Source organism: Macaca mulatta, chromosome 11 (assembly GCF_049350105.2).
Source record: "Macaca mulatta isolate MMU2019108-1 chromosome 11, T2T-MMU8v2.0, whole genome shotgun sequence".
Classification (NCBI taxonomy): Eukaryota; Metazoa; Chordata; class Mammalia; order Primates; family Cercopithecidae; genus Macaca; species Macaca mulatta.
In genome coordinates, this window is record NC_133416.1 from 28,572,504 (window position 1) to 28,596,175 (window position 23,672).

General features: G+C 41.3%; 1 protein-coding gene across 3 annotated transcripts in view; it reads left to right on the forward strand.

Moving 5' to 3' along the window:
* SSPN (sarcospan) overlaps window positions 1-10,078 on the forward strand; it is a 112,740-nt gene extending 102,662 nt beyond the window's left edge. For 2 of the 3 annotated variants that reach the window (XM_028828917.2, XM_015151147.3), the window contains exon 3: window positions 6,058-10,078. In XM_028828917.2, the coding sequence (XP_028684750.2) occupies window positions 6,058-6,423 (366 nt within the window). In that variant the 3' untranslated portion in view covers window positions 6,424-10,078. 3 annotated transcript variants of the gene reach the window in all.
* Window positions 10,079-23,672: the final 13,594 nt, after the last annotated feature.

Below are 23,672 nucleotides of genomic sequence, written 5' to 3' on the forward strand. Positions count from 1 at the left end.
TTTTTTTTTAAATTTTGTCCACTGACTTGTTTTTTCTTCCACAAGAAAACGTATAAAAACTGGATTTTTTTGTTCACTACAATAAGAAAACATCAGACATAAAAGTAAGTGAATGACATTATTTGGAAGTGACTAAGGTGAAAAAAATAAGATGTGTTGGAAGATTCCAGTATAATTGAAGCTGTTGACATAAAAAAGCAATGGGATGATACCTTTTAAAATCATGCTACAAAAAGTAATAGAATACAAAAGTTTACATTATAATAACTAATTTTTAAAAGCTGATTACACAAAATATATGACATTATCTTACAGAAAAAATAAAAGCTCTTAATGAGCATAGAAAATACAATTATCTATCAGTGGTGGGATTGTATGTGCATTTTTCAGTTTTTCTCTAATTTTGAAATGTTCTCCAATAGTTGTAACTTTTCTAGGTAAAAAATTAATAGATACTACTTTTTTAAATGATGAAGTTAGAATTTTGGTGGATATGCCTTCATTTGGAAATTATACTTTTCTGTCTGAGGACTTTCCTTGAAAGAAGGCCAGATAGCGTAGACATCAGTCTATGTTTACTATTTTTTTGTAGAGGTTTGACTAAACAGCAAGGCTTGGTGATTTAAAAAAATAAAAAAAAAATGAAGCCAGAAAGCTTAGTAAGAAATGGCCTGTTAAATTACAAGAACTTCATCCAGTGGCTGAAGAACACCTCAAACTAGGTTTTTATTAGTTTATGTGAAATGCCTTCATTTTCCCCCGAGATGATCCCAGAAAACAGCAGAGGCAAAAGCATCAGCTTGAGAGAGGCCCCAATACCATCTCAACATCTGCACCTTAGTAAAAATAGGGAGTAAGAGAAAAAAAAATAGAAAAAAAAATCACTGCCAATGTCAGCCAGGTTGAGGATTCCCCACTAGGAAGATCTATTAGCTGCCTCTTTTTTCCACCCGTGACAGGCATTGACAAATACTGAGGCACTTTTCTCTTCTCCTGAACATGACCTTTCTTGATGCTTGCTGCTAGCTCTCTAAGGTTGCATGCTACATTATCTTCAGTTTGAAAGTGAGCTTCAGCCCATCTCCAGATTTTCCAATGACACAACAGGGGACAGCTGACTTCCCTTATGCTTCTCACACTACTGTGGGGAAGGAGGCATAACATGCATCTTCATAGGGCGTTTCTCATCAGCATAGCCGCGTTTTGGTGCCCCCATCTCTGGACCCTGGCCTAAGCTTTGTTTGAGGATTTATTTCCTCCTGTTGAGTGCACAGATAGCCAGGACAAGCAAACAGGCCATGATGACAGTCTCATTGTAGTCAGCACGTGTGCACACACACGCACCCTCCCTTTCTCTTACAGACAATAGTCACGGGCTCTTTTTTTTTTTTTTTTTTCTCAAGCTGAGACAGTCCTCTAGGGGGTCGGGAATTGGGGGTGGGGTCCTTTCGCAGGCCCTCGATGCCACCAGCGCTTTCCTTCTTCCTCCCTGGGCTCTGCCTCTGGTCTTGGCTGGGCATCGGCCGCAGGTCACGCTTTCTGTCTTCCCCAGTGGCCTGACTTTCTCAGGGCTCCCCTGGAGGTTCCGAAACGTGTCGGGGGCATGTGCCTGCGGAAACATTCCGGGGCACGTTCCCTCCTGTCCACATCCAGGAGGCCCTGAGCTGCTGCGGCAGCCTCCTCCCAAGCGGCGCGCTGCAGAGGGGCCCTTCCCGTTCAGGCCACCGGGGAAGGTAATTAAATTGGAGCAGAAACACCCTCCTCCCGAGGTCACCGAACGTGAAAGCTGCAGGCCGGGTACCAATTAAAGGCAGCGAGCGAGCGGAGACGCGCCCGGGCGCTGCTGTTACATAAGCGCCCGGGGCCACCGCGCCTCCGCCCGCTGCGCAGCGCCAGGCTGATGGGCTGACACCCGCAAGACAGATGCCTCGGGCGCCGGGCTTTTATCAAGATGTATTTGCTCGGATTCCCAAGGTCATCGTAAACACTCTTCCTTATAGTTTATTCGTGTCGTGTAGGTAAAACAAGCCACTTGATTTTAAATTACAGATTCTAACCCAGAAGCTTGTTGCTGTCAGATGAGTTAAAAGCCATGAAGGAAGAATGCCACAGCGCTGCAGATGCAGCCCGCAGGCTTTAGGGGGGATCGAGTATGTATTTATGTCTTAAAATGGATAAGAAACTTGATTCCGTGGCTTCTAGTTTACTTGGCCTGATGCTTTCCCGACTGGGAGAAGCCGAGTCATTATGTGTGAGATAGATATGCACGATGTAAATTTATTCATACTCAGGGAAGCTAAGGGGCATGGTTTTTCTTTGTGTTCTCCTTGGGTTCTAGCATAAACGGTTCAATTAAAATTGAGCAACCACTGTGTTTGTGTAAATGTTTACATCCTTCCTACAAGCCAAGAATGCGTTGTTACTCCCACATGACAAAATAAGACAAAGGCAGTCGAATTAATATCCTCAGTCCTGAGAACTGGCAGCTCTTTCCATCCCTACTAATTTGCTTATTATTTCACAAATACTTAAATAGTGCTCCTGTATACCAGACGCTGTTCTAAGCTCTTTACAGACATCAACTCTTTTGATCCTTGTAATTATCCTGTGAAGTAGGCGCTATTATGATCATGCCAGGTTTACAGATGAAGAAATACAGGTGCACAGGGATTGATGAATTTGCCCAAGGACCATGGCTAGTGAGGGGAGAACCAGGATACCGACCCAGGCAACCTGACTCCCTGGTTCAGGCTGTTAATCATCAGCCAGTACTGCTGCACACGTGTTAAATGGTCTTGGGCACATCTTTTAATCTCTGAGCCAAAAAGTCATCTTTTAAAATAGACAAAATTCCCATTTTCAGCAAATGGATTTTTGTGACTATCATGAATAAAATATTTTTCAACTATTTGAATTATTTGCAGATTGAGAATGAGGGATTATTGTCATTGCTTCAAGATATTGCCCCAACAAATGTTACAGAAAATTGCTATCTAAGGAACTGGATGCAGTGGCTCATGCCTGTAATCTCAGCACTTTGGGAGGCTGAGTCAGGAGGATCACTTGAGGTCAGGAGTTCGAGACCAGCCTGGGCAACATGGTGAAACCCTGTCTCTACCAAAAAAATACAAAAATTAGTTGGGTGTGGTGGCACGCACCTGTAGTCCCAGTTACTCAGGAGGCTGAGGCACGAGAATTGCTTGAACCCAGGAGGCAGAAGTTGCAGTGAGCTGAAATCAAGCCACTGTACTCTGTCTCAAAGAAGAAGAAGAAGAAGAAGACGAGAAGAAGAAGAAGAAGGAGAAGGAGAAGAAGAAGAAGAAGAAGAAGAAGAAGAAGAAGAAGAAGAAGAAGAAGAAGAAGAAGAAGAAGAAGAAGAAGAAGAAGAAGAAGAAGAAGTAGTTGCTATCTAAGGATGTATGTATGTTAGAGGTAGGAAGGTTATCACAAGAACCCTACCCCCCACTTCCATCCACTGATGGCGATAAAACAAGTAGAGAAACTCCATTTGGGGCCATTCTACTAAGCAGATGATTACTAGGTGGGAAATGATCACTTTAACCTGGGCCTTTCCTGCTAGTAAAGTCATAGATATACCATTGTTCCCAGAGCAAACTGTTCCCAGTTCTCTGCTGGCTGTACTGGGAACACAGCTACTTGGGTACACACATACATACACACACACACACACACACACACACAGAGTGTGGTCAAGACAGTTTAATTTGGCTCTTGGCACCAAGAGTTTGAAGTCAGTAATCAAGCCTGAATATTTCAGAACAACCCAGAATTATTCAAATATTCTGCTCCATTGGTCCTACAAAATAAATCCATATTTTTAGGCTAAAAACTCCAATTTTTGCATAAAGTATAGTCACTGAAAATATTGAGGTCCAGATGAAGTGGTTCACAGCTCTAATCTCAATACTTTGGGAGGCTGAGGTGGGAGGATCACTTGAGGCTTGGAGTTTGAGACCAGCCTGGGCAACATAGCAAGACTCCATCTCTTAAAAAAAAAAAGTTTTATGATGGTGCCACTTTGTATTTATCTGGTTCTCTTCCTCCAAGGAACACTAATATTGAGTATAATCCTTGTTATGTTCCTGAGATATAAGATGTTTCTATAAACTGTTTCACAGATGAAGATACTTAGGTTACATCTGACAATCCTTTAAATGATTTGAAAAGGAAAAAGAATGTGTGTTTAAGATCTCTTTGATGAAAAGATCTAAAGAATCCATGATACTAATTAAGATGTATTAAGAAAATTAATGGCTTTAACTAATTCTACTCTCTTCCAGTGACCTTAGGTATACAGTCAAGCTGTATGTAATCCCTGATGGATTCCCTTACAGGCAAACCAGACATAAGCTTAGGGCACCAGCAACCAGTATGTGCACCCACACTCACACATACATGCACACATACCACTCAAGAAAGAGAAAAAGTAAAAATGTAAATACAGAATTCCAAATTTAAGACTTGAAAACACTTGAAATCATCACTGTGTGGAAAACACTCATTTGGAGGACTTTTGTACACATATTTTACAGTGTCACATGTATGTTTTAATTTTGAATTATATATAAGGGAAGGTGGGGGAAGGGCATCATCTTTTCAGAGCTACTTTCATCTGAACCTGGAAATGGCTGGAACTAATATTACTTTGTGAAGAGGCCATTCACCAGAATTGTTCTCTGTGGAGAGCAAATTTTGACTGTGGTAATATAATTCTTGCACTAAGAACTATGTATGCTAGTCTCAAAAACTGGGGACTCTGAGCCTTACCTAGAATCTCAGCAGGTGGATCATTAAGAGCAACATTTCTAGCAGGTGAGTTCAATCACAAAAATATTTCTTGTTCCATAGATTTTATTGTGGCCATGTCAGTGAACACCCACAAGTTTTGCTCAGAATGTTTCAGGTGTAAGCTAAACCTCTAAATTATTCAGAGTTCTCACAGCCCTTTAGCAGCAGAGTGAGAACTTTAACCAGACTTTTTCAATCCAAAAGTTAACCTGGAGGCCAACAGAGTTCAAAACCTTGGTGACTGCGGAACCATTTAGAAGTGGATTTTCATGCTCAGGAATCACATGGTCATTGTTGGGCTTGGGGTACGTTTCACAGGCAGTGAAGCTGACATCAAGTTACTTGACTTCTGGAGCCATAATTTGTTTTCTCCCAGCAACCTCTTGCTGGGGATTCTCATGTTTATGGATACAGTTTGGCAATCACTACATTGAATATAGTCTTTTTTTTTTTTTTTTTTTTTTTTTGAGGCGGAGTCTCGCTCTGTCGCCCAGGCTGGAGTGCAGTGGCGCGATCTCGGCTCACTGCAAGCTCCGCCTCCCGGGTTCCCGCCATTCTCCTGCCTCAGCCTCCCGAGTAGCTGGGACTACAGGCGCCGCCACCACGCCCGGCTAATTTTTTTGTATTTTTAGTGGAGACGGGGTTTCATTGTGTTAGCCAGGATGGTCTCGATCTCCTGACCTCGTGATCCGCCCGTCTCGGCCTCCCAAAGTGCTGGGATTACAGGCTTGAGCCGCCGCGCCCGGCCTGAATATAGTCTTTTAAAAAATGAACCTATTCTATTAGTTGACCCATCATTGCTAATTTTGGCCCACACAGTGTTTGTATTGCAGAAGCCTGTTCTTTACTTCCTAGTCTTGTTTCAGCCTTAATATCAGAAGTTCCTGAGTTCAAAATAAGCACAACAGGTCATCCAGGGATGGCTAGCTTGTTTGGGATTCATCTAAACTGTGGCAATATCTAGACGAAAACATCCCACAATACAGCTAATATGGTTGTCATAACTCTTGAAAAGGGCCCAACATCTGGATGGCAAGTGAAAATGTGATCAGGGTTTAAGAACTACCTGCTAATAAATAAACATGGAACTATTTCCGTGTCTTAGGTGCTGTGTTTCTAAGAAGAGACAGCCTTTCCATCAGCAAATTTCTGGGAGAGAAGAAAAAGAATAGTTTTGATGAATTAGCTTTGCAAATCATCATCCAATGTTCTTTGTAACCAGAAAGGCTTTCTTCTGCTTTCTTGCAGCTGTTATACTTTCTGCTGAGTGCCCTGGGCCTGACGGTCTGTGTGCTGGCCGTGGCCTTTGCTGCCCACCACTATTCGCAGCTCACACAGTTTACCTGTGAGACCACACTCGACTCTTGCCAGTGCAAACTGCCCTCCTCGGAGCCGCTCAGCAGGACCTTTGTTTACCGGGATGTGACGGACTGTACCAGCGTCACTGGCACTTTCAAACTGTTCTTACTCATCCAGATGATTCTTAATTTGGTCTGCGGCCTTGTGTGCTTGTTGGCCTGCTTTGTGATGTGGAAACATAGGTACCAGGTCTTCTATGTGGGTATCAGGATGCGCTCCCTCACGGCTTCCGAGGGTCCCCAGCAAAAGATCTGACATTCTTGCTCAAAGCTGCGAGAGAAAAATAGCACATGGAGTAGCCAAGGTTAAACAAAAACAAATTTTTAAACAAAGAAAGGAAAAAACATTGACAACAAATAATAGTCACTCTTCTAAATGAATATTTTTATATTTTTATAAAATAGCATTTCTTCAGGTTTCTATTGTATTTTTTTTTTTAACATTCTTCAAGAGAACGCAAGATCCAAACTGATTTTGGAATATTAAAAGTTAACAGAACACTGAACAAGGAAAGAATGGCATAGCTCTATCTTTACAGTCTGGCGTTAATTCATATTACTCATTTTATCCATTACTTACATAATCTTCTTTCCTGTTAGTCCAGTTTGATGGTGTGAATGGTGAATTTCAGGCCCAGTTGCTAAATGTTGTGGCATCTTCCTCTGGTCCTTCCCACCTCTAGTCATCAGCGCCACACTGTCTTGGAGACAGGCAGGAGGTGGGGGAAGAGCTGAGTCTCTTTATTTTCCCTGGTAGAGACGTCTTCAAGGCATGAAATAGCTTAAAGAGCAGAATAGAAACGGAAGAGGCTTTGCAAAAGGCTAGATAATTATAAACACCTGGGTTGGGGCGGCGGCCCTTCTCTTCAGCTCCCTTAGCTTGGCTCTGTAAGTAGATCACTTGCTAAATGCTTTAGATGATTGCCTCTCAATAATTGAAAGGTGGTGGTAGTTGTATTCTTAATGATGTAGAAGGTTTAAAAATAATTACATTATGCTTCTATTCTATCATCTAAAACAAATCATTAAAACTAATTTCTAGCTAATTGTTAATTATAATTATGCTCAGAAGTCTATTTAATGAGCTCTGGCTGTACTTACGCTACACTGTCGGTGTTAAGAGAAATTACTCTCACAAGAGCAGAGGGCTGAAGATTCTCTCTTCTGAAAGCCAAGCACCACAAGGAAAAAAAAAATGTGATTAATAGCTCGGGTTAAAAACACTCATTTAAACAAAAACAAGAGCATTCGTAATGGGAAGTGTTTATACAAATAGCACGTTTGTGATATGTTGAAAAGTATCTCTCTTGGCAACCAACCTATGTCTGAGGAAGATTGGGTAATGCTGATGTGTTCCATTCATGAAACTGTATTTGATACATAATCCTATTATTAATTCGTATGCTTAGTCAACCTACAAAATCAAAATAATATTCTGAAGTTCTTATTTGAGCAATATGGCCTTGAATTGGAGGGTAGTTTTAGTTGTTTTGTTGTTAAGTGACTGTGGTTTAAATTACAAATGCCCCAAGGTGGGGAGACTTCCCTCTGTGACTATTGTTATTTTTAAATTCTGAACTATCCATATTTTAAGGAAAGAGCTAAAAATGGAAATTCATGAAACATAAATAGTATCAAGAACTTTCTTTATCAGTATGCTTTGTTGAAAGCAGAAATTAAGATAATAATTGAGTTCAATTCGCCTCTCTGCATTGCCTATTGATATACTTTACTAATCAAGAAATTCTAACCTAAAAGGAAAACATTTTCTTGTTTGTTTTAGAAGAAAGTGGAATAATTCCATGGATTGTGATAACGATGTCCATTTCTACACAATATAAATATCCAATATAAAGGAAAGCGTTAAGTCAGTAAGCTAGAGGATTGTAAATATCTTTTATGTCCTCTAGATAAAACACCCGATTAACAGATGTTAAACCTTTGAATGTTTTGATTTGCTTTAAAAATGGCCTTCCTACACATTAGCTCCAGCCAAAAAGACACATTGGAGAGCTTAGTGGACAAGTCTCCGGAGCAGAACTGATCACACACAAAAGTTACACCAACAGAATACCAAGAAGAATGATGAGGACCTGTAAAATACCTTGTGCCCTGTTTAAACAACAACAACAACAAAAGCCAGTAACTGAATCCGTTTTGATTTTTGATAGAGTTTCCTACACAAAGAAGAAAATAACTGAGAATCTTTAAAGAGTAAGAAAGTAGCACTTTAATGCTAGTAACCGTGAATTAGGCACCACGGAAAGCGCATCCTGAATTTCTTTAGGAACAACATTTTATAGTGAACACTGCAAGTTTTTATATTTAAAAATTAAGACTCTGTATATCCTTAAGGTGCCCTAGGCTTTACCAGTGATTCACAGGGTATTTCAAATGGTAGAATCATTTTAGCTTCTGTGCTTCCTTTTTCTAAATAATGCAACCTGTAAGAGCTGACATTGTAATAAGCACTATAATAGTATAACCATATAATAGTATAATATGTATACTATACATATATAAAATGGGGATATTACTGTGGTATGATTAAATCATTCTTACGTCCCAAAGAGAAAAAAAAGTCATAAGTGAATAGAAAGAACTAAACAGAAAAGAAAGAAAGAAAAGATTTCTTTGCTATGAGCTCGCTGTATATTGATAAGTGTAAGAATTGTGTTGCCTGAATAACTGCTTTGGGCTAGATTTGAAGTATTTTGATGTTGTGTTTTGCAAATATTGAAGTTACAATAATGGCAACAGAAAAGGAACAGATACACAGCTTTACACTTAGCAAAATGTTACATTTAAAATCTGACAAGGCGCCAAGATGGTGACTGTCTCCTCTAAACCATGAAAGAGTAAGATTTGCGCAACCCTCCTCCTCTTCCACCTCCTTCAGGAGAATTAAATGAATCAAGACTTTGGAAAGACGGGGAAGAGCCGGGACTTGGCAGTACTTGAAATGGGAGGAATACAGCAGCCTAAATGTACAGACTTTGTAGCCGAGCCCACTCGATCGGTCTGTGCCTTCACGTGACCACCATCTGTGCCTCCCTCGCTCCATCCAAATTTGTGTAGGCTGCTCCTTGGAGCTATGCCTAAAATATAGCTACACCAGAGCCCTGGAAACTGTAGTCAAGTAACAGGCCTCACTTTTTTTTTTTCCTTTGGATTAAAAGTGTATATCTCTCTACTGTGGGGTTTCCAGCTTTACACTTCAATGGGTTGTTCTGACAGTGAGAACACATTATATACATGTTTTCTATTCATGTCCAGGGCATGAGAATCTTAATATTCTTGTACTTCCCTTTTTGCATGCAGTGTGTCTGGAATATATTTATAAAATTTTAGCAAAGGGTGAGATCAAGGAACGAGGGTAGAGTGGTTATTTAAAGATAATCAGAAAGGAACTTCAAAGCTGCCCTGCAAAACCAATCCTTCCTATCATGAAGAGTACCTTCATATTTTCTAGAGATTGTCTCTGAACCATTGCTACATAGCCATAAATTTCTGTAAATCATGTTGGCTATCAGTTCTTACTATTCTCAGAGCACTCTATCATGTTTTTAGGTGTACATTGTGTATTCAGGATAGCATTAAAAAGAACTGATGGCAAATGTATTGACTCACAGTGGAAACATTTGTTTGGATGAAGAATTAGTGGTTTAGCCTTTGAAATGAATACCTTGAATCATTTCTTCTGATTTTCTAGTAGTTTATTATCTCAAATGATTATTATCCCCTTCAGAAATACTGGTCTGTACTTTGGTGTTGTGGTTTCATTTTTCTGACATTGATCAAATAGCAAATACGAAATAAAGCATTTCTACATGTTTGAGGTGGTTGTTTTTAAAGGGGATACGTGTAATGCTGATTTTCTTTATTAATAAAATTTTCATAATTTCTGAAAACACTGTTTGGATGTGCTTTAAAGTAACTTATGTTACAAATGAACTGGTCCACATAAAATCTCTCATTAGCGTTTATTTCAAAAATCTGTTTTTGAAAAGACAAAAACTAATATTATATTGTGACTCCTTTGTTCCAGTGACTGTCTCTGTTTTGCTACTCTGTATCCATCCTAGAAGTCAAGGTTGTAATTGCTCCCAAGGCAAAGAGAGTCTGGCTGGAAAAAGTCTTGTAAAACGTACCTGGAATGCTGATTCTTACTTTATATCTACCAATAGCAACTAAAGTTTGTCCTGGAGAATGGGATGCACATGTACTCAGTCATATTCTCTATTTCATTATAAAGAAAACAGACAGCCTTTTCCATTTCAGATCAGAACCCAAGGACTCCCTCTTACCAACTCCGAGGCAATTTAAATAGTTGATTCTACTGTAAAATACAGTGGTTCTTTTTATGTTCTTAGTAAAGCCCAGGACACACAAGCCCAGGACACACTCTCTTTTCTGGACTTTCTTTTCTTTTTCTTTTCTTTTCTTTTTTTTTTTTAAATTATACTTTAAGTTCTGGGGTACATGTGCAGAATGTTCAGGTTTGTTATATAGGTATACACATGCTATGGTGGTTTGCTGCACCCATCAACCCGTCATCTACATTAGGTGTTTCTCCTAATGCTATCCCTCCCCTAGCCCCCCACTCCCCAACAGGCCCTGGTGTGTGTTCCCCTCCCTCTGTCCATGTGTTCTCATTGTTCAACTCCCACTTATGAGCGAGAACATGCAGTGTTTGGTTTTCTGTTCCTGTGTTAGTTTGCTGAGAATGATGGTTTCCAGCTACATCCATGTCCCTGCAAAGGACATGAACTCATCCTTTTTAATGGCTGCATAGTATTCCATGGTGTATATGTGCCACATTCGCTTTATCTAGTCTGTCATTGATGGGCATTTGGGTTGGTTCCAAGTCTTTGCTATTGTGAATAGTGCTGCAATAAACATACGTGTGCACGTGTCTTTATAGTAGAATGATTTATAATCCTTTGGGTATATACCCAGTAATGGGATTGCTGGGTGAAATGATATTTCTGGTTCTAGATCCTTGGGGAATTGACACACTGCCTTCCACAATGGTGAAGTAATTTACACTCCCACCAACAGTGTAAACACATTCCTATTTCTCCACATCCTCTCCAGCACCTGTTGTTTCCTGACTTTTTAATGATCATCATTCTAACTGGTGTAAGATGGTTTCTCATTGTTGTTTTGATTTGCATGATGAGCTTTTTTTTCATATGTTTTTTGGCCGTATAAATTGACAAATGGGATCTAATTAGACTAAAAAGCATCTGCACAGCAAAAGAAACTATCAGTACAGTGAACGGGCAACCTACAGAATGGGAGAAAATTTTTCAATCTATCCATCTGACAAAGGGCTAATATCCAGAATCTACAAGGAACTTAAACATATAATTTACAAGAAAGAAACAACCCCATCAAAAAGTGGACAAAGGATATGAACAGACACTTCTCAATGATCTGGACTTTCTATCATTCGTGTTAAGGTGGTAGGGCCTTGAGTTGCAAGTCTGGCTGCCACTTACTGCTGTGTGACTTTGGACAAAGCATTCCATCTGTAGTTTCCTCATGCGTAAAGTGGAGAAAAATATAACTACTTCACAACATCATGGGGAAGGTTAAATGAAGCAGCACTTACCAAAGCAACTGGCTTCTAGATGGTGCTTAATACACATTTGGTTTCTTCCTACCTTAGCCCAGTTCCACATAGCCTGGGACTGGTCTCCTCATTGCTGCAGGCTCCTGTCCTCACATCAAAGTAGAAAAGGAGCTCTGCTTTGCTGCCCGTGACTTCCTTTTTGTAAACCAGAAACATGAAATGGGCCTCAAACAGAAATCCTGCTTTTAAAATAAGATAGCACCAACTTTTGAAGATAGACATACAGCACACAAAATTATGTACTGATTGGATCCCTTTGTTGTTTTGCATATTTGGATGTGCCTTGAATGTGACTGTCTTCTCTCAGTTCTTCTCCCAGGAAGAAGTAGAACTGGAGATATTTCTCCTGTGTTTCGTATAACTTCTAACTTAATGTAATAGAAGCATATTGTACCCCAACTTTTAGAAACCAATCTTTTGTACACTATCAGTCCACCATATATTAGGTTATAATGTACAATTCCTCATTTATTTTAAAAGCAACCATCAAGCACCTTTGGTATGCTTGACCCTGCGGGCCACTGATTCTGATTTAAGAATCATACAAGGTTTACTTTGAGCACAATCAGAAAATACCAAATTGAGCTTCATTCTGCAAACTGGATATGAAAACATTAACACGAACCTTCAAATTTGTGGCAGATTTAGTTATTGAAGTTAAACAGCCATTAATTGACTTTTTCCCTTGATGGAGCCTATCTGTCTTAATAGGTCATGATATGCTATTTTATTTTTCACTTAGCACACTCATATATTTTATAAGTTAGCCTTTGTAAAGTATAAGACTAATATTAGATATTATATTTTTTAAAATTCAGATTGTAAGTGAAAATAAAACCAATATATGGGGATGCCAGCTCAGAGACAACAACTCATTATATCCAGCAAACATTTATTTATATATGTTTATTGATCCCTTCCACAGCATGGGTACTTAAAGGAAGTTTTTTTGTTGTTGTTTGAGGGTGTCATTGGACAGTTCCTTTAATCAAAGGGATGGGGGAGATATATTCATGTCTACATGAATATAGTATAACATATTATTAAAACATACTACAACAGTAATACTAAAACACCGATTTTATCTGAGACGTGAAGTCTTCTGTTTAACAAGACTCTCTGACTGAGGGATGAGGAAGCCTGGAGTCACTTTTGTGGGATGTGGGCTGGTCCTTCCTCTCCCACAGGAAAGCCTGCTGGAGAGGAAGGCAGGGCCCCAAATGGGACCGAGACCCACCTGGTGCTGCCAGGAATTGTGAAGGACACTTAGACGACACCCAATAAGGCAACTGAACAAGGAGAGGTCAGTGGGCGCTTTAGAGACCCCAAATCTGGAGACTTTGAACGGCACCTCTTTCTAGGCAGGGTGCCTTGTTTCCTTTGTCTGACTTCCTACCGAGACCTTTCCCCCCAGAAATTCTCATGTGCTATCCTCGCTTGGCCAGGTGTGATTGTAGAGAGCAGGAGGAGGACTCTCAAGGACCACAGGGGACAGTGGCACTGTGACCAGAGAAGATGAGAGTAATCTTGTGAAATCCACCCCCAAGTGGTCTCTCTACGTTTTCCTAGACACGTGTTTGTTAGAGCACTGGTTACCCCGGGAGGGCCTGAAAGTGGTGCGCCAGCCCTAGTGAATTATCATAAGCAGAGGAAGCAGAATCTGAAAATTATGCGATTAAAGCTGTCACTAACCTCAGTGGATTAGTCTTCATTCTTTCACTCAGGTATTCTTACAAAATAGATAATGTTCCTTCCTCAGATACCTTTGCCGGCAAGAGTAGACTTACTTTTTTATTAATTTTTCCCTAGATTGCAACAAAGTGACAAAAGGATGGTTACAAAATTGCAAAAGAAGAGATCGCTGCTTCATTTTAATATGGGGAAGCTTAGGACTTGGGACATTGAGCATGGCTATTTAACCAATGGCAGAGAATGTGCACTCAGGCAAATGCAGGGAGGAGCGACATCATGAGTGTACTTGGTGGCTGGACAAGGTGCCCACAAGTGAAAACCTGGATTCCATTTGGTCTGGTTTGAATTAGAGTAAAAGCAATGCTCCTGGTACAACTCACACCCACCCATAACCAGATTTTAACATTGTTCCAGACACTCCGGGAGAAACGATTAGAAAGGCTCCCTCCACCTGATTCATCTCTCTGTCCCCTCCTGGGCTCCCTCTGCTCCTCCAGATAAGAAACGTCCTCCCCCAACCTTATTCCACAGCAAAATCTGCCCCTCCTTCATTTCCCGTCCCATTTCTATGGGACTCTATTAAGATATTATTGACTCAAGTGCTAATGCTGAATACAGAGATTTCTTCATAAATATGGTTTTCATTTTAAGAGGCTATTTCTAACAATCAGAAAAACTTTCAGATCCAGAGAAACGCGGCACCCTGCCAAGGAGTGGAGACCCACCCAGTCATCCTTCAAACTCATCATGTAGGTGGCCACCCACTCTGTCTGACCAGAATTATCAGACTTTCAGAGCCCGTGGGACTTGGAGAACATCGACCATCAGCCCCAGCCCTGGCTGTGGCTTGGAAACCTGTGTGGATTTGTGGCTAAACAGGTTGCTGGTTACATCTGAACAACTCTGTGCCCAGACTGGTGGAAGGGAGGTATCCAGAAGAAGCCGGCAGGAAAGGATTTTTCCTCCCATGATTTCAGAGGACATTTTATTGTGGAAGACAGGATGAGTGAAAGGGAAGAATTCATGCAGAACCTCTTTGCTCCCAGGGCCCTGCTCCGTAAGCATTCCTTGTGACAACTCATCAAGGTTGACTGGCTTTGCTCAGACCCCTGGGCTTCTCTATTCATTCTACACAGAACACCCTCAGACACTGGCTGGGCTTCACAGTGCTGCCCAGAGGAGGACATGTCAGCCAATCAGCAGGAAAGATGCTCATTTTTTGTTGAAAAAGTCCCAAATTGTAACTTAACAGGGTGATCTCTCTCTCTCGCTCTCTCTCTCTTTTTTTAAATTTCCAGAATGTGTTTTTCCCCTAGAGTCCTTGAGCACAGACCTGCGGTTTTCTCTCTCCTGGTTTTACAGTCTATCTGCCTCAAGCCAAGAGACTTGGCTCTGCTCCCCCCTGACTCAGAGTCTCGGCTGGTAGCTGAACCCAGGAAGCCCTGGCCCCACGTCTCTCCCTGGAACCACCAGACCACACAGCCTCCTGTGCTCAACCCTTTGGCTGGGTGTCCTGCCTCCTCTTTGTTTGGAAAGAGATGTCTTACGTAACTCCACAACCTACTAAAGGCTCCATTGTCTTCCACTTGGGAGAGCTCAAAATAACCCATTAGTGACTTATGACTTATCACAAAGAGAATCTATTGCCCACATATCCACAGCCCCCGTGGAGCTAGCCTCACCTATCTTACTTAGATCAATAATCAACAATGAGACTTAATGACTTGTGGTCTTTGGGAAATTATAAGTTCAGTACAAGGTGCAGGAAATACAAAGGCTAGTTCATCTATAGGTCACGGTACTTTGCCCAAGCAGCACATGAAAGTCATTTGTAATTCAAGATTGAGACAGGCATAAACAATTCTGATCTGATTATTCTTTTACTAATCTGATTTTGATAAACAGCTGATGAAAATGGAAGGTGTCTGGTCATCAGAGGAGAGATACCCAGGCAGTGAAATAAGTTTCCCTTATCTCACTGGACAGGGATTTATTTCAAGGCTCCTATTAATAGCCCGTAATGCCAAGAACTGTGATCGCTGCCCCAGACTGCAAGAGCCTTCTGAGCAAAATGACAGAAACCCATTGGGTAGGGCGTTCTCCTTCATTTTTATTTTCTATAAGTCTTTGATTAGCCCTGTTGGGAATTCTAGTAATTATTTTAAGCTGGCACCTTTAGGGAAAAAAAAATATCTCTTAGGATTTAATTAAAAATGAAAAGAACCTCTGCATGATGTTGCCAAAGAGCTCTCACTGTTTAAGGCAGCGGTGTAGACCAGGAAGAATAAAACACACTGCATTAGGTGACATTTCCATCTGTTTCTGCTGCCAGAGCAGCCCTGGGGAGAGGAGCAGGAGAAAGAGAGGGGACAGCCTGCTCCAGCCTGCTCTCTCCTCCCCATGGACCTCATGGTCTTTCAAGGATCCTGCAAGTCCTTTGCTTCTTTCTTTCTGCAGCAGACATTTTCTCATCTGGGACCAGCTACGTGACTCGTTTCAGGTGGAGGCACATTTCTTTCCCTGTTCAGTGACATGTGAGTCCTCGACAAGCTTTCAGAAGGGATTCCTGAACTTGGTGAGGTACAGGCATCTCCAGCTGACTTGTGGAGTATCCCTGGGCAGCACGCAGAAGGAGAGGTGAGAGGCTGCCAACCCATGCTGTGGCTGTCCCTCCCACCTCCCTTAAAGCCAGTCCATCAGGTTCACTGCATGGATCTTTGGACGGCAGTTGCCAAACTGAGAGTTCCAGAAATTGTGCTATACTCAGTTTTGTGTATACATGTGGTTCAGGTCTCATCATCTTCAGCTCATCGCATTTCAAAATGCTGACAGTAGAAAGGGTTTTTCATTCTGGCTTTAAGAGAGATTTCCTCAAGGATCATTGAAGACACCTCTTCAGTCTTCAGGCCCAAGCTTCTTGAAGGAGCTACTTGCCTACTTTACAGGGTAAAATTTTAGAACACACAATTTGAAAACTCCACTAACTTTAATGTGAAAAAAAAATCAACTCCTTTTGATTTATTATCCCCAGGAGACAAGGTGAAGTTCAAGTCTACCTCAGATAAGAAAATGAAATTGCTTCTGCTTTATGTGAATACAATCTGCATCCAAACTGGGTGGGGCTACCTATACTGCAAGGACAAGAACTCAAAAGGCAGTGCTCAAAATGCTCATGGAAGTGTTATTACAAATCCATTTTCTTTTTCAACACTAACTGACTAGGAAGAATTTAGAATAGACATTAGGATAAAATTCCTAACTATGAATCTGTAAGAGATGGAAGAAATTACCAAAGGATCTTTGTATAATCCCTATTTATGCAGTATATTAAGTAAATCTCCTCTGAAGATTATTAATAAAATAGTATAACACTCTCTTTCTAGAGTGTCTTCATTCAAATGCTACCCAAAAATTATAAGGAAAAAGAATTTTCCAACTGGAAATTATGGGAATTTACCAAGCCAATAGAGAGTTCTAATAGAGTCATTTTCCCTTCTTATTTGTCCCCTGGCCTCTTCTGGCTCTAAAAATTACTTCTAGTTTAGGGAATTTTAGAGACAAGATAAAAAATGGGGAAGTTTAAGGACTGAAGCAAGGAGTAGAATTGAAATATCAATACATTATCACTTCAAGATCACAATAACAATAAAACTTAAAGCAAAAAACTCCTTAAGAATAGTCTACATATTTTAAGTACATGAAAATAACATGCAAACCATGGTCTTTAACTAGACTTGGGAAATCCCACAAAATATTTTAAAGAGCCCTTGAATTAGTATTTATATATATCTGAGAGGCCACATATTATAGTCACTAAGAGAAAAGTTCTGGAACAAGTCTGCCTGGGTTTGAATTCCAGTACGCCCTTGGACAAGCCAACTAATCTGTTTGTGCCTCCTTGCCTCAGTTTCCTCATCTGAAGGATAATAAATAGGGACTTGTGAAGAATGAATGATTATTATTTTATATAATAGATTAGAACAATGCTATGCAAGTGTTTGATGATGGTAGTGATGATAATGGTGATGGTGAGAAACTGTCAACAAATAGAAATTCATAGGAACATCAGGAAATCAGGAAAATAACAGTAGCACCTAAAATTCCTGTAGCAAAACACTTTGCAGAAACATAAGACAACAGTTTGTATCCGCTGGAGCCTAAATACAAAACAGCAATCCCTCTGCCCTCTGCAAACATTAGAAAGGGCAACAAAGAAGATTTTCTTGTGTTTGTTCCCAAGCCATAATCTCTACTCCATGGGCAAACTGGGTCAGGCTTCCAAGTCCTGGCATCTAGGAATCCTGAGGCTCACCGACCTGGGAGAATGATGCCAGGGACAGAATAAGACTTTCAGAGCCCAGAGTCATCCCAATGGCCACTCCCCTACTTCCATAACTACAGGTAACTTCAGATTATAATAAATACCTTATACAACCTTTCAGGGAGTAAAAATTTAACAAAAGCTTAGGGTAACGAGCAGTGTACATTGGGAAGGAAAATCCCACCACCTTTGTTTTTCAGACTCTGGTAGGTTTTATGAATTAAGTGTTTGCACAGATATATATGGCTCCTTTCTTCAACCCAGCTGGCCAAGTTATGTTCTTCCTGCCCCTCTATTAGCTCTGTCCCTGAGCCCTGCCCAGCGCCAGTAGTAACTCAGGTTCCATATAAGAGCTGGACTTTGGCAAAGCCCTGGTAGGGACTTTTGTGTGACAGTAAAGAAGGTGCAGAGCAAACTAGTTCCCTCAAATTTTATAGATTCATGTCCAGACAGTCAAGGTCAGCCCTGGAATCTAAGAAACAACACCTTCAGAGGCCTTTCCCAAAGCTATTCTTACCAGGCCACATTGCCTGCCCCAGGCTCCATGTGGTGGTGTCAGAAGTGGGCTTAAAATGCAAGGCTACTCTGTTCAAACCTAAACGTAGAGTTCTATAAATTGACATCTTAGGTACCCTTAAGGGCTAAGATAGATGAGATTTAGATTTGCAGCATCCTGGTGAATTAAAAATAGACATGAAATATAGACAGGACCAAATAATCTTGCTGGGGAGAGATGTCTTCCCGCCTTTGGGAGAAATGTCATGGGATCTGATCAGACCATGAACAGACACTCCCAGCCACAGTCATTGCTCCAAAAGTAGTGGATCTATGAGGTCAAAAGAGGGGTATGGGCCAGGCGCGGTGGCTCACGCCTGTAATCCCAGCACTTTGGGAGGCCAAGGCAGGTGGATCACGAGGTCAGGAGATCGAGACCAACCTGGTTAACACGGTGAAACCCAGTCTCTACTAAAAATACAAAAAAAATTAGCCGGGCGTGGTGGAGGGTGCCTGTGGTCCCAGCTACTCAGGAGGCTGAGGCAGGAGAATGGTGTGAACCCTGGAAGTGGAGCTTACAGTGAGCCGAGATCGCGCCACTGCACTCCACCCTGGGCAACAGAGGGAGACTCCGTCTCAAAAAAAAAAAAAAAAAGAGGGGTATGGCCAACACTATGCTCAACCCCAAGCCACCTCCCCTCCTACTCCAAGTTCTTTCTTCCTCTGCTTTTCTTTCATGCAGAGGAAGGAGAAATAAAACCAGGGCGAAGGACCAAGGAGACACTAGCGTGAAAACCCTTGGATAGCTGCCTACAGGGCTTTACATTCATTCCTTGTATAACACAAAAGAGTTTCTGGATGAACAAGAGTTGAAGGTCACAGTGAATGAACATATGAGGTACTTAAAGATAGGCACTAAGGTTTTCACACTGTGTTCTGGCAAACCTAGGATTTACTGAAGGTTTCATGGACTCTTTTGTAAGAGGAATTAGGCTTCAGGTGGGGTTTTTATGAAATTACTGGATTTTAGTGTGTTTTAAAGGGATTCTTCTCTTCTTCCACCCCCAGATTATACTCTCATCCACATTCTACCTCTGGGCATTGTTGCCCCAGTGCAGTCATGGCCCTTGACATAAGCAAAGGTGAGAAATCTTCTGCTCTTTAGTTTAGGTCTTGTTACTTAGAGTCAAAAGTCATGTATTTAGTATAATATATTAAAATCTTCTGCTCTTAATTTTAGATCTTGTTACTTGTAGTCACAAGTTATCTGTTACACTGTTTTCCTGTAATAAGGAAAAGTATGAAAAGAGAAAAGGAAATATTATTGCAACCTCTTTTAGCTTACTCCCAATTCGATCACCTTTGCAGTTACTTTTTATCTTAAAATCACTGTGTTAGAGCTGGAAAGATTCCTTCCCATCCAGCTTGTGTATTTTGCAGAAAAGCAAACTGAGGCCAGTTAGATGACTCGCTTAGGCTCACTCACCTCAAATCTTTTTCTTATTAACATAAATTCTTGGCTTAAAACTAGCATTTGTTTTTCTCCCCCTCCTTTTTCCCCCCTTTACTCTTTGTCTTATGATTTAATTTTTTTTCCTATTTGATTGGGATTTTGTATAAACCCCAATTTCAACAGGTCTGAAACCTCTGCCCAGTATTCTCAAGGATACTGAGCAAGAACTCATTATTTTTTCTTTTTCTCTGGGATAGGGCAAAATGTCAACATTAATTTTGCTAATATATCCAGGATTTTTCTTCTATATTTTTTTTAGAATAAAAGAAAGTAAAATGAAAGTTACTCGTCTTCTCTGAGAGTGAAGAAAGGGAAAAGGTGATTCGGGGGATCTGAGACCTATTTGAAGAAGGGTAGCTGTAAGTGTGACTAGAAAACAGTACGGGGCAGACCAAACAGCCTCTTTCTTTGAGAATGAGCCCTTGGTGTTGATTATATAACATTGGTGACTGCAATCCCCAAGGAAGCTGCCCGCCTGCCACAGTGTGGTTCAGTGGTTAAAAACAGACTTGAGACCAGTTATATTGCTTCGTGTCCAAGCTTAGGTTTTGCTACCATTTACTAGCTATATATATATGTGGACAAATTCCTCAACTACTCTATACCCAAGTTCATTCCCTCATCCATAAAACGGGAGTAATAAGAGCACCCGTCTCATAGAGTCATTGTGAGGCATACATGGGTTTGTCTCTGTAATGTGCTGGCAAGAGTGCCTGGAACATTCTAAGGGTGCAATCTGTGCTCATCATTATCATTACCTGTTATCAACCCTGTTTCCCAGCTCATCTTTGAATCGGAAAATATGGGCTACAGATGGAAGAGGAGGGGAATTATTTTATTGTATTTGACTAGGTGCTCAGGAACATTAGAGTTACAACTTGATGAGAGCATGAGGAATCCTTTTTCCTGTACCTAAACCCAGCTGTAACCATGAAGGCATGCATGCTTGCAGTTAACATTGAAATAGAGAGCAGTTCCCAGAGTGTGCTTTCTTAGAGAAATCCCTGATAGGCTTCAGACTTTTACATTAAAGTCTAGTTTCTGGCTAATATAATGAGTCCTCTCTGAAACTAGCCCAGTATGCACTGCGCTTTCTCATTGTGGCATCAGATCTACAACAGGAAGTGACACTCCTGCCACCAAGTCTTCAGCAGTGGAATTAGGTTTTAGACTCTGTTGCTAATGCCCCTATTGCCAATAAGCATTCGATATTTCTGCTCAGCCCTCTTCTTGTGCCATTTGTGATGCCCTTCTCAAAGGTCCTCCAGGGGAGATACATGCTGGGACTTCTAAAAAGCCCCAGGATTTCAGAGCCAACGCCACTATGATGCCTGAAAAGGGATAGTGAGCAAGCAATGGGACTTTCTCTTTTCCATCAGATCCTCAGTCCTTCCAGTTCTGTGTCAGTGCTTTTGCTTTCAGTGAGTTTGCAGTGGAACTCTCAGGAGATATCATGTAATTACTAGCACACGAGGAAGAGGTGGAAAGTAGAGAGGGAATCTAAAGACAATTGCCAATGGCAATTAATTGGCTTGACGCCAAAACATTCTGAAGGCCATTTTATGCTGGAAAGAAAAACAGTGATCTGGAAGTCCCTGATCCTGCTAATGAAATCATGCAGCAGGAAAACCTTCCCATGTTTCTGATTTTTTTGTCTGTGTCTTTCCTACAACCACCAGTGCAAACGCACAACACCCATAATGAATGGAGAACCCGATTAATTGTGTAAACTCCTTCCAAAATGATCAGGTCTTAGCCCTCTCCATTGCATTTGAGAGAGCGACCAAATATGCAACTTAAAGCTAACACACGTTGGACGTGGGAGTCCGTAGGTACAACAGAAATAAGCACCATCATCGGTCATGCTGCCGGAACAGTTAGAAACTTTCTTCACCAGCTCAACCTGAAAAAAGGAACCGGCTCCAGCTTATCTTGGTAAGTGGCTAATGTGAAATGAGCCCGGGGAAGCCTGCCATGGCCTCAGAACCATCTCCTCCACTCTGAGCAGTGCCCTTGGCAACACAACAGAAGGCTGGAGGAAGGGGGAGAGGTCCCACCCCAGGAGAAGGGAAGGACAGCATGAAACATGATGCAGCTGCTAAACTTTCTTTTCATTACCTCTAAATTATATCAATTTCTAGACTTTGCGATATCTACTGAAAGGAGAAAAAAGACTTAAAAAATAATCGATCTGCTTTTAACCTAACTCAAATTGAGCAATAATGAAAGTAGTTCTGCCTGGGCAGAGACTGGACCGCCACTTTCACTGCTCCCTGCCTCCCAGTTCTGTGTGGCTAGGAGTTTCCATTTCAGCTCTCCTCCTCTGAAGCAAGAAAAACACAGGCCTCACTGCTGTCGCCTCTAGCCGTGTGTTACCCCTTACCTGGAGTGACTCACCACATCAGCCCAGGGTGTGAGCGAGGGCAGGGCTTGTGTACCAAGGCTGGAGGAATGTGCACCATCTCTCCAGCTTCCTTAATCACCTGTGCCTGAAGGGCCTCTGTTAGAAATGCCCAATACCTCCTGGATCATTAAATTATTGATGTGCTCCATAGTCCAAGTGGAATTTGGGGAAGAGGTGACCAAGATATTGCTTGGTCAGCTGAGGTTGGAGTGGTTGAGTGGGAACGTGGTGGGTAGAGAAGGAGGTGTTAGTGTCACCAACCCCCAAGCCTTTGTCAAGATCCTAGCACTCCAAGCCCTTCCTTGATCTTCTGCCACGAGGTATATTTTATTATCACTGGATCTATAGATCTTTGAGTCATCTGAGCTTCTCCTCTTGGTCACAGGATAAGAAATGAGGGCAAGAGGGAAAGGAAATGTAAAAGCTTTAATATACCTATTTTGTGCTAGTCATTGTTCTAGGAGTTGGATATATAGGACCCATAAAACAGACAAGCTCACTACATCCAAGAAGGAGAGACAGACAATGAAAAAATAAATAGAACATTTTAGATAGTGGGCAAGTGCTATGAAGAGGGTGCTCTTACAGAAAAGAGAAAAGGGGTAGGGCAATACTGGGAAGGATGGTGAGGGAAGGACATGCCATTTGATCTTTAACCTGAATAATAAATGATAGCCAGCCAACGATATGGGGAAAAAGCATTATAGGTAGAGGGAACAGCAAATGCCAAGCCCAGGAATGAGACTGGGCAATCAGAGCAACAGAAAGAAGACATGGATCCCTTGATCAGAGTGTCTGCGGGGCAGGCTACTACCACACGGGAATGAAGTGCCCAGTTGCTGTCAGATTGCAGAGGGGTTTACAAGCCACTGTAAGGAAGTTGGGAGCCATTGGAGTGTTTGCAAGCAGTGGAGTGACATGAAGTTTATTACCTGTGTTTCCCACTCACACATGTGACACATACATATAAACCCACACATAAACACAGGGAAGATATATGAGTGGGCAGAGACTCAGTTTGTGAAAATATTTTATGTTTTTATAATTGATTATTACTGCAAATTGGATATTTAGAAAGATGAACAATTTCTCAGAAGTATAAAAGGAACGGCTAAATTAGAAAATAAGTCAAGTATTTCTTGGAAGCCTTTTATAAAATTAATACCTGAAATGGAACAGCACCATCCACACAGAAGTCATGCTGGACATTGACTATTGAAAGTGAACCTTTAAGATATTTCTTCGTGACCAGAACAGGGTCACAATAGGGAAGAAAAAGCTGGATGGCTTTTTCACTAAGCCCCTTGGACTTACATATCCATTAAAAGAAGGCACAACTTGGTTTAAGGAACCAAAACCCAGTAATTTACAAGTGGCGTGGTTTATCCGTATTTGCTCAGAGCACTAAGCCTCCCTCTGAGACCCAGACGAGAACTTTCAGT